This window comes from Pituophis catenifer, unplaced genomic scaffold (assembly GCF_029215685.1).
Source record: "Pituophis catenifer annectens isolate HBS135680 unplaced genomic scaffold, rPitCat1.0.hap2 SCAF_5, whole genome shotgun sequence".
In the NCBI taxonomy this organism is placed as follows: domain Eukaryota; kingdom Metazoa; phylum Chordata; class Lepidosauria; order Squamata; family Colubridae; genus Pituophis; species Pituophis catenifer.
In genome coordinates this window covers 36,946,597-36,958,614 of record NW_027256885.1, presented here as the reverse complement: position 1 = coordinate 36,958,614, position 12,018 = coordinate 36,946,597, and the positions used below count along the sequence as shown (strand labels likewise).

The 12,018-nt window shown below is 45.2% G+C and overlaps 1 protein-coding gene across 1 annotated transcript in view; it reads left to right on the top strand.

Moving 5' to 3' along the window:
- The first annotated feature begins 203 nt into the window (after positions 1 to 203).
- The window catches only part of PRR12 (proline rich 12), a 113,937-nt gene continuing 102,122 nt past the window's right edge, over positions 204 to 12,018 (top strand). The window contains exon 1 of the mRNA XM_070944435.1: positions 204 to 289. Coding sequence (XP_070800536.1) covers positions 204 to 289 — 86 coding nt within the window. The remainder of the gene's footprint in view (positions 290 to 12,018) is intronic.

Sequence of the window (12,018 nt, the reverse complement as noted above, 5' to 3'; positions counted from 1 at the left end):
TGCCTGCGGCTTGAGCCAAGGCCGAGCGGGGGAGCACAGCGGCCGAGGGGGGGAAAAAGAGGAGGAGGAGGGACAGCTGTCCCCGATCTCCTCCCCGATTGCACCCCCCCTCGACCGTAGCTGCGGGAGGAGGCGCAGGCGCCCCCCAACTGAGCCGAGGAACGGACCGACAGACCGCGGCTGGCCCCGTGCGCCCGCTCCCCATGGATAGGAACTATCCCAGCGCCGGCTTCGGGGATCCGCTGGGCACCGGCCCGGGATGGAGCTACGAGCGCTCGGCCAAGGCCAGGTTAGGCCGCCGGGGGTGGTGGAGGGGAAGGAAAGGGAGCTTTTACTCCTTTCCCGGCCAATGCCGGAGAGACCAGTCTTGGCGGGGATCAAGCATGCCACCACCTCTCCTTCCAGCCCCTCCTCGGCTTCTTCACGGGCCTCCTTCTCTGGGCCTGGAAGTGGGTGGGTGGGGGAGTGGAGGGCAGAACCCGAGAGGCCCCTCAGGGAAAGGAATGCCGGGGTGGGTGGGTGGCAACCTGCTTCTGGCTCCTTCGCCAACGGCGTGGCACTGGGGTGCAATTTTAGGACCGTCCATGCGCTGGAAGGGCCGTCTTTTGTAGAGGAGAGGGTGGGAGAGGAGACGGCCCGCGCCGGAGCGTCTAGGCCCTATGGTGTCATGGGGGACCTGACTGAGGTGCGTAGCCCCTTGGGCGCTGTAAGACGGGAAGGTAGTAGGGACGTGGGACAGATGTGTGTGTACAAAGGGCAAAGGAGGAAGAAAAGGTGGCTGATGTTCACTTCTCATGCAGGGCAACCCTGTAAGCCCTGCAGGGGGAAAGTGCTTTAATTCCCTGCATGTGAAGAAGGGTGAGTGAGAGTAGTGGGATGATTAGTGAGATGCCCTGTGGAGGACAACTCTCCTGCCCTCTGCCCTCTTTATGGCATGAAGGACATTTTATTGCATTTCCTGTCACTATATGAGACAAAGCAATACAATTTGGTCTCCATGTTTTGGGGTAAGGAACATTATTCTGGGAGGGAAAACAATCAGCATTATTTTGGAAGATTTCCCCCCACCCCCTGTTTATGCACCTAACATGCACCTATGTCCCCCAGTACATGGGAATAGAAAATTGTAGTTCAGTTTTTTGGTAGACAGTCTCAAAATTGCCAAATATAAGCTCAGCTTTTGCAGATAGTGATGGTTACAGGAAAGTCATTTTTTGCTAAATGTAAAAAGGAAATCCTTGATTTTGGGAACCCTAGGTATTCCCATTCCTTGTGTGCATGTCAAATAAAATACAGATAGGTAGTTGCAGGCCCTGCAACTCTATATTTTTCCTGTAAACTGGGACACTTGTTCACAGTTTGTGAGGTTTATGCCTGTAAGAACATCTTTTGCAGAGGAAAGCAGCAGAAGGTAAGAGTTGGTCCCAAGAATCCTATGGGTTTAAGAAGGGAGGGGGTGAGACTTGGATGTAAAATTCTAAATTTTTGTGGCTGGAGTATTACTTTCCATTTATAAGAAATGAGATACTGTACTTTTTAAGGGTTCCTCTAGATAGAAATCTGATCTCCCCATTCCTATAGAAATGTGAGAGGTCAAAAGCTCTTTTGACCAGACATGAATGTTTCATTTGTTGTTGTTTGCTAGACACAGTTGTTGTTTCAGTTTTTCCAAAGAACAGCTCCTTAGCTTAGTAGCTATTTACCCCTCTTGAATAACTGTCTGGATCCATACACTCATCTGAATCTTTGCTTTGATATGCTCATCCTTGCTTCCATCCTAGATGACCCAAGAATTTGGGATCTTATTAACTTTGGCTCACTTCTCAAATAAGGCAAGTCCTAAATCCTCAGTATCACATTTTAAAAATCTATGAGAATAAGATGTTCCTTAAGGTCCAACACTAATCTGTTTCTGTAATGTCTATCACTTAATATTTTGACATGTGTGGCTAATTTGCATCTTCACCTCAGTCTTGATAGGTGAGGAAATACAGCGACATCACCTTATATGAATTGATGTACTATGTTTGAGAGGGGTTTTCGTGTATATATCTTGTTCATCTCCTCCTCTAGCCTTCCCTTCAGGTGTGTTGGACCACAAATGGAGATTATAGTAGCTGCGATCCAATATATCTGGAGGGTGCCAGGTCAGGGACAGCTGTCCTAAACACAGTTGCATTCATGTAAAAACGAACTGATCCTTTCCCCCAAAGCTGTATGGATTTTGTTGATGTTGTGTTGTGTTATGTTGTGTTTGGTAAGAAAGGAGTAACAAGTTTTGATTTAAATGTGGCACTAGCCTCAGGGACATATGACTGTAATACCAGGCATCTGCCATGCATCTTATTGTTATTTTAGCATCCATGTATGTAGCACTATGATGCCAACAATTTGTCCGATGGGTGAGAGAACTAGAGTACTAATAGCACTGGTAGGCTAACATGGCACAGCTGCGTTTGCACATGCACATTTAAAAGAGTTTGTGGTGCCAATGGAATGCATAGTGCAGCATTCATTACATGGACCCGTTCAGATGTGTTGAGACCTGAACGCTTAGAATTGCTAGCCAGCTCAGCCAACAGATGAGTAGATTGGGAATTCTAGGTGTTGTGGTTCCTCTGTATCTGAAAGGTACCATGATGAAGAAGACTGGCATAGTGGCTTTCTTTTGAAATAATTGGTATTTTAGGAAAGGGAAAGTTGGGACCCAGCGCTGATGGGTGTGAGTCTAGTGCAGGGGTGTCAAACTCACGGCCCGCAAGCCGGATGCGTCACGTGCTGGTCACGTCCACCCCTGGTTTAGTGAAGGGGAAAAAGTCACAATACATCACGTGATGTCGTGAGTTTGAGACTCGTGGTCTAGTGGCTTAGCTTACAGAGTTTTGAGGATCAGACTCCTCAGTTTTTCTTGGAACTGAAGCTGAGGTCAAAATATGCTGAGAAGTGGAGTCTTAGATTGATGAGCTAGCACAAAGACCCTGGGCTTACAAGCAGAGTTCAGCCACACTGATCTTAGTATTGGACATGAATTTAAAATGTACATCTAGCTGAAATGAGAATTGGAGTAAGACAATCTACTGTAATTTTTAAAAAGGAAAAAAAGCTACTTCAGTATACCCTTCTCTACTCTGTCCTAGGGTACCTTGGCCTAAAATGATAAACTGGCTTCTTCCGCTGTTGAAATAATTTTTTTTGTTATGCTTGTTTCTAACATAGGAATGGAGTGGTGACCACTGAGGTTTAAAAGATGTGGGCATTCAAACAACAAAGTCAGAGTAGGCTTTGAAAGTATGCAGTCAGTTGCCTGCAGAATTGTGCATCCGCAAATTTTAGCAGCAATATGCAAATAACATAGACAAATTTGATATGTTTTGCAATTTTCCCCCAAATTCTGGAATTAGAATAAGAGCCAAGAAAAGAAACAAAGGAAAGCAGGGATGGAGGAAGAAAGGTACTAGGAAACATTCCAGGAGTTTGACAAAACTTTATCTGAGCCCTATTCAAATAATCTCTGATGTCATGAGGACTAGGAACAAATGCACATTCAGTTCTGAAAGAAATATGCCTTCTGTACTCTGCTGTCTATGGGCAGCCATACTATTTTCCTTGATACAACTGTCTGCATAAATGAATGCATCAAGTTATAACAGTTGCTAATACAGTAAAGCCTATGCCAAACTATACAGCAGTCAGAGTGCTACTGTCAAGTATTTGCAAGCCATTGGCACATGTATCATACAGACACTAGTGGAGGCAGAAAGTGCCCCCACCCCTATGTGGAGAGGAGGGGCTTACACTGAGTATAAAACCCCCTCTAACCGTTCCACCATGCTCTCTTTTACGTTTGTTCTCCATGAGACATGATCTTTGATAAGGGTAGTCACACACGCTGTGTGCCCCCTATCCTAATGGATATTAAGACAGCCTTTGTATATAGTTAATATGTTTTGTTATATGAATAAATACATTTATCACATTTATTCATGCATCTGCCTTTGGACTCTTCTATGCTCCTGGGTGTTTCTACGATCCCAATTTCCACAGAATGGTAGCAGAGGGAATGGTAGCAGAACTCCACTCCAGGAGCTGTTGAAAAGGCGAGATGCCCTCCAAAATAACCTGTGAGAGAAGCTCCCCTGTTGTGACCAGAGGCCTTCAACGGAGGAGAACTTCACAGCAGCCCCAGTCTGAATCAACGATGGAAAACATTGAAGGGGGTTTCCATCCAGCTACACCCTGGCAGCCAGAGGCCACCCAGATGCAGCAAGAGATCCCAGGGGCCGAGCCAGGCAATGTTGGAGAAAGCTTCTTCAGCACTGACGAAGAGGGGGCAGAAGGACCAGATGAAAGCCTGGACAGGCAAGTGGCTGAGATGTCAGAAGAGGAGTGCCGAGCAGCGCTCACCTTCCTCCTGAGGACAAGGGCAGCAGCCAGAAAGAGGCCTGAGGAGGCAGCACCAGAGATGCCTGCCATCCCGGTAAGGACTCCCCTGCCTGATCTCTCCAAGATGGCGCCTGCCGCCAGAGAGACTCCCCCCCACCCAGTTTCCCGCCAAACAAAATGGCCGCCAGGCCACTTCCGGAGGCAACTTCCTCCAAGATGGCTGCTCCCCTGGGCACTTTGCCAGAACCACGAGCCAGGCCATCCCCAGCTCCACAGCCCAGGCCTACAACGCCAGCCAGTCAGTTCAGCATTCCAGCGGCCCAGAGGACCACTCTGAACCCACAAGCCCCTTGCCAGGCCCCGCCTGCCACGGCAAACATCAAAGAGGCCATAGAGGCCCTGGTCGCTGCCTGGAACTTATGGAGCAACCACCCACTGGCCGCCCCGAGGTCCCAGACCCAGCTGCCCACTCAAGGAGGGCCCCAAATCCAACCTCCCACCCCTGGAGGAACCCAGATGGACCTGCAGCCTCCCACCCCCCACTGCAGAGGCGCTCACCATTCACTGAATGCTCCACGGAGGCCCAGGCTGAGGCCTCCGCACCTTTCCGGTCCTGCTGGGATGATCTGGAGCTGCAATCCTGCTCCTCTGATGGAGAAGAGGAGATCCAGAGACATTTCCAGGCCTACCCAGCCCATAGATCTCATCTGATGGGCCTCCAGTCTCCAGAAAGATCTCCAGGCCTTCTTCCCACTCCTCCAAGATTTCCCCGCCACACTGCTGATGTCCGGGCCTATGCTGAAGCTCCAGCCAGACTTGACTTCAGAGCTCAGAGAGGGAGATCGGAGCTCCAACAAGAAAAGGCTTTGGAGCATGCTCCATTTCCTGCACGTGCCCAGTTGCTTCAAACTACAGAAGGACTACAAAAAGGAGCCAGACCTAAGCAATCGATCCCAGGCTTAGGGATCCCAATGCCATTCACAACAGGCTCTTTTCAGCCATTTGAACAACTCCCCATGCAGTTTAATGGCAATAATTTTGTAACTTTGCCAAATAATTTTGAAAAATTACATTTAAGTGGTCAGAATTTTAAAAAATGGTGTAAAGAGATTCAGATAATTCTCTTAAGAGAAAATACTCTGGACATGATCAAAAGACCACCCCCTTTACCTTGGAGCCCTGAAATTGAGTTCCTGCATAAAAGAGCTTACACAACCCTGTTAAGTTCTATAGACACAGCTCTGTATGCCAGTCTTTCAGACGGCCTCACAGCTCAGGAAGTTTGGACTGCCCTATATAATTTGTTCCATAGTGACAGTATGGCTGCAACCAGCAGATTGTCAAGAATTTTCCACAACTATAAACTCAAACCTGGTGTCAAAATGGGGGAACATTTGGCAACGCTTAAAGCCATGAGGGATGAGCTTATACAGAGGGGGGAGCCTGTTTCTGAATCCACTTTAATTAGCGTGATGTTGAACTCCCTAGACAAATCCTGGAGTCCCTTTATTATTTCTCTAGAAGGGGTTTCTAGGGAACAAAGAAATATAGAATACTTTTCTGGCCGCTTTATTGAGGAAGATTTAAGGCGCAGAGATGAGGAACAACAAGAAATGAAGGAGGCATATCACAGACCTAGGCCTCAGAGGAGGCGCCAGGACACAAGTGAAAGGATTAATACCCTTCCCACCTGCTTTGACTGTGGCATACAAGGTCACTTTAAAAGGGAGTGCCCTCGCTCTAGGGCCAACACGGCTGGACTTAAGCACAATAAAAATAAAAGAGGCCGTGGAAGAGGGGGAGGTGGTCATAAAGGATACCAATTCTGTAGTGTCACTAGTGACAATCACACCTCCCAGGTAAAGGATGCTGAGGGGCTGTGGCTTCTTGATTCAGGTGCATCAACGCCAACACGAAGCAACGATTTAAGGTTTTACACCCACTCAAGTCCTCAGTAAAAGTTGCCACTGGGGACAAGGCAGAGGTAACTGGGGAAAGCGTGATCAATGTGCCTGGTATAGGAGATGTCACAGGGGCACTGTATGTTCCCTCAATCAAGAACAACCTTTTAAGCATCTTAAAATTGACTGAGGATAAAAATGTAAAACTGGTTTTTGAGAAGGGTGGAGGTTATGTTTTCGAAAATGGGGGTGTTGTTGGCGATATTGTAAAAATCAACAATTTGCCTTATTTTTCCCCAAAAGCAAAGGTCAAAAGGCACAAGAAACCTAACAAGAGGGCTCAGGGAGCTAACGCCCAGATAGAGCAGAAAGCTTCTGTGCCAGCCCCCAGGTTGTCCAAACTCAAGGACCCTGGACCTAAAACCAATGAAGCTTTTGAACCAGCTCCTAGGACATCCAAAGCCATTAAGGCTGAGCCCATTAAGGTCACAACTCCTCAGCCAACCCTGAGGAACTCTAAGGTGACCATTAATCCAGTGCCTACTCTCATTACTGAACAGACCAAGGCTTGTAATGGTAAGATACATAAGGTTGACAAAGTATGCATGGGTAAACCTTTACATTTGGATTGTGCTCATATATTACACCGCAGGCTCGGCCATGCCAGCTTCCCGGTTATTAAGAAAATGCAAGATTTTTCTGATGGGCTTAAGATAAAGAATTGTAATACCTATTTGGAATGTGCCATCTGTAAGGCAGCAAAATCTAAAACTGCTGCTATACCTAAGGTCTCTTCCCGTTGTGCAAGGTACCCTTATCAGCTGGTACACATGGATTTGGTTGGTCCTTTTAGACCCTCCCTTGGTAGGGGGCGTTATTTTTTAACAGTAGTAGATGATTACTCTCGTTATGGCCATGTATTTATTTTAAAGGACAAAACTGAAGTCTTTACCAACTTCAAATATCTTTACAACCAGATCCAAACGCAACACAAGGTGTGCATCGCTCAGGTGCAGAGTGATAGGGGGACTGAGTTTACATCCAAGACTTTCGAAAAGTGGATGGAGAGAGGTATCCTCCATTTTAAATCATCCCCTCAAACTCCGTCCGAGAATGGCATTGTAGAAAGGAGAAATGGCGTACTGCAGAATGTCATGAACTGCCTACTTGCAGATGCTGACATGAGCCATGTTTTTTGGGCAGAAGCGGTCAAAATGGCTAATTATCTAGTCAACAGGACGTGGAGTAGTGCCATTAACCAAACCCCATACTTCCTGGTCCATGGAAGGAAACCTAGCCTCTCACACCTGAGAATTTTTGGTTCCTATGCCTGGGTCCATATTCCCAAGCACCTCAGAAGAAAGGGGGGCAAGGCATCAAGGAGGCTCAGATTTATAGGTTATGCAACCGGCAGCAAGGCCTCTAGGTTTGTAGACAAAAATAACCTTGTCATTGTCTCTAGATCAGCTTCCTTTGAGGAGGGGTCAAATTGGTCAAAAATTCATTCCAATGAACCCGGTTATTCCCCTATTAGAAGCGACACTGAACAAGCAGCACCACCTGAAGAGGATGAACCAACAAACTCCAAACAACTGACCAGCAAAGATCCGGATGGTGATGAATCCCTACCTGACTCTGACGATTCAGACAAGGAATCCCTGGGTGACTTCACACCTCCTGCCTCACCTAAACGACCATATCTTCGCAGCGCCTGGGACAGAGGCCCGCCCCATTTTGATTGGAAAGATACCTCCGGCAGCTCCAATTCTGACACCGATGCTCCGGATGACAATGATGATGGTGAGTGGCAATTTCCCAGACGGTCAAAACGCTCCAATAAAGGGGTGCCACCCAAAAGGTTGGACATTGGCTGTGTTGCCTCGGTCAACAGCGTTACCATGGCCCCTAAAACGTACTCAGATGTCCTCCAGCTTCCCGAGGAAGAACAGCACAGGTGGAGGGTGGCAATGGAGCGGGAAATGGACAGTCTCAAAAAATTGAAAGTCTTCATCCCCATGGAAGTCCCCAAAAAGAGGAAAGCAATTGGCACCCGTTGGGTCTACAAGGTCAAGCCAATGCCCAACAACAAACTCCTCTATAAGGCCCGGCTGGTAGCACAAGGCTACGCACAGCGCTACTTGCAGGACTTTGATGAAACATACTCCCCCACCGTGAGAGCGGAAAGTGTGAGGGCTGCTTTGGTCACTGCAGCAGCACATAGGGAACACATTTTTCAATTTGATGTGCAAACTGCTTATTTACACGCACATCTAAAACAAGAAATTTACGTCAGAGGTGCCCCCGGATTTCAACGGCAGGAAGGCCACACCTGGCTTCTGAAGAAAAGTTTGTACGGCCTCAAACAATCAGGCAGACTGTGGTACAAATGCCTGACTAAAACTCTCAAATCACTGGGTTTCCATCCATCTCCAGCTGATAAATGTACCTTCACAAGGGATACCAAAGGGGGGCTGGAGAAAGTCCTAGTGTATGTCGATGACCTTTTATATATAGGGCCTGACAAGGGGGGATGTATTATATTTGCCAGGACCCTACAAAAAAAAGTTCACTCTAAAGTCTTTAGGATATGTGGACAAGTACCTAGGCGTACAAATCATCACTACACCAAAAGGTTTTGCTCTCTCCCAAAAGGAAAAGATAGAGGAACTCTTGGTGAAATGTAAAATGGAAGATAGCAAACCAACGGCTATCCCAATGCAGACCGACTATTATGGATTGGCACACAAGGATAGCCCAGAGTTCCAAAATAATACTCTATTTAGGTCAGTGATCGGCTCATTACTATATATAAGTAACTGGAGCCGTCCAGATATTGCCCTGGCCGTAAACCTGCTATCTAGACAAGTGGAACATCCTACCCAGTTCCACTGGTTGGCCATTAAAAAGCTATTAAGGTATCTCAAGACCACAGCAGATTACGTGCTTTGCTTGGAACCTGAGAATAGAGACAAGGCCCAATTAAAATGCTTCACGGATGCGGACTGGGCCGGAGATACCAAGACACGTAGGAGTACTTCGGGCTTCTTGGTACTATTAAATGAGGCACCCATCCATTGGCATGTGGGGCAACAGAAATTTGTTTCGTGCTCCACCGCTGAGGCCGAATATGCATGCCTATCAGAGGCAGGGAACGATCTGATATGGTTTGATGCCTTAATTTCTAGCATCTGGACACCACCGACTTTGCCCATCCGAATTATAGAAGACAACACCGGGGCCATAGGCATTGCCAAAGCCTATGCGGTGGGAAAAAGGTCCAGACATATTGATATCCGCTATCAAAATGTTAGGCAACCAGCAGATAGGCACAAAGATCTGTGTAAAAAGTTATGTCTCACAGGGTAAAATCTGTTGTGCATTGCATTTGTATGTTTGCATGCCATTGGCTCGCAAGGAGGGGAACTGTCAAGTATTTGCAAGCCATTGGCACATGTATCATACAGACACTAGTGGAGGCAGAAAGTGCCCCCACCCCTATGTGGAGAGGAGGGGCTTACACTGAGTATAAAACCCCCTCTAACCGTTCCACCATGCTCTCTTTTACGTTTGTTCTCCATGAGACATGATCTTTGATAAGGGTAGTCACACACGCTGTGTGCCCCCTATCCTAATGGATATTAAGACAGCCTTTGTATATAGTTAATATGTTTTGTTATATGAATAAATACATTTATCACATTTATTCATGCATCTGCCTTTGGACTCTTCTATGCTCCTGGGTGTTTCTACGATCCCAATTTCCACAGCTACCAATAAGCAGCTCACAGATGCTAGAAGCATATGAAATAAGGACTGCAAGCTATAAAAGGATGGGTGAGTGCAAAAAAAAATGCATGCAGCATCACAAAGTACAACTGTTATACAAAGAACCTACCTTCCACACAAAGCAGCCAACCAACCAGATTTCCAGCCTTTCAACATGCAACATTATAAGCTAGTAGTGCTTAGTCTTTACTTCAGTCACTTGGGCTGCCATGCAAACATGTATATCATAGTGGATGCAGAACACAGCATCATTGAATTCTTACTAATGTGAAGTCAGGCATCAGTTCCTAGCAAAATTTCAGCAGGTAGATGACAATGACTTGACAATCTAAGTTTTGGGAGAAACCAGAAGCATTGCGGTGATACTGGTTGGGGAATAGCAAAGCTCTGTGAGCTTCGCGAAACCCCAAACTGACAAACCGCTGTCGGGGGGTCTTCGGACAGGATCCGTCTTGTAGGGACGGGGGGGAGAGAGGTGCCTCGGAAGGCCAAGAGGAACAGGCAAAGTTTACTCGAAAGGTCGGAGGCAGCTCTTTGACCCGGCGGTGGGGGCGGCCGCCATTGAAATGGCCGCTACAAACTGGGGCAACTGGATTAAGAATTGAGCAGGAGCGGTGATGAAAAGGAGTATTGTTACCAAATGAGTGATTGGCCAACTCATAGGTAAGAAGAAAATTTTTTTTTAAACTTTAAAAGAGGTCCCAACCTGAAATAAGCAGCTAATTGGCATCCAGGAATTTAAAGCGAAGGAAAAAAAAATTAAAGAGGAACTTTAAAAACGAAAGCCCTAAAAGGAGAACTAACCACCTGGATTTAAATTGGACTTGGAAGAAATTAAGAATAATATAAAGAAAAGGAAATTGAGAGAAAGCATTTATTTAATAACAAAAGGAACTAATTGAAGAACAGGAAACACTACTTTTGTGGATTTACAATTGATTCTTTTTCCTGGGGATTTGTGGATTGGAGAGAGTCATCTGCTGGTGGAAAAGAAATATTGCACTTAAATCAGCGTGAGAAGCCGCATGAGGAGTATTTGTTTAAACAGCTGAAGTAAGATTACAAAAAGAAGTTGAAAGAATAAAATCTTGAACTGGGAAGGCTTAAAGGACTATCTGAATTGGATATTATTTGGAAAGAAGAAAGAAAAGAAAAAAAAGACATCAAATGGACTTGAATTCGAACTATATAATAAGTTAAAATAAAAACTATTTCTTCTTAAATTGAAAATATAGAAAATTGGGAGCATGAGTATGGGGAGTTGAGGGAGATGTTGCAAAAGGTGTGAGAAGCATTTAAGGGAAACAGAGAAGCGGAAGATTGGATAGAATATAAAAAGAAAGAAAGAGAAAAGATAAATGAGAAGCAAGAATATAATGTTGGAAAGAAAATAATTGAAGGAAAAAATATAGATGATCACACTGAGATTAACAGTGATAAAATAAAAATAGGGGGGAATATCAAAAAAGAAGAAAAGAGAAGGAAATGGGAAAAGAGTAAGGGGGAGAACTAAAAGGGTAATAAAGTTAAAAATTAGAGAAAAGATGCAGGAAGGAGGATACAATAAACACAAAAAGAAGAAGAGGAAGAAAGAAATAAGTGAATGGGAGAAAGGGGAGAAAATATTAAGTGGAATTCAGGAGAACTTAAAAGAAAATGGTTAAAAGGGGAAAGAAAAAAATGTAGTAGAAAGGAATCAAAGCAGTAATATGTTGATTTAAGGGAATGGCATTAGTAGTAAAAGTTGTATGTAAGAAATAAACTGAAATAAATATATAGATTACTGTAAAAGGGAATACTTAATTGAAATTAAGACATAAAATTGAAATGAAAGTAAAGAAATGTGTGCTAAATATTGAAAAAAACAAAGGAAATTGAAAGTAAGAAATGAATTTGAAATGTAAAATAAATGATGTAAGAAAATGTTGTAAGTAGACCAGCAGATACA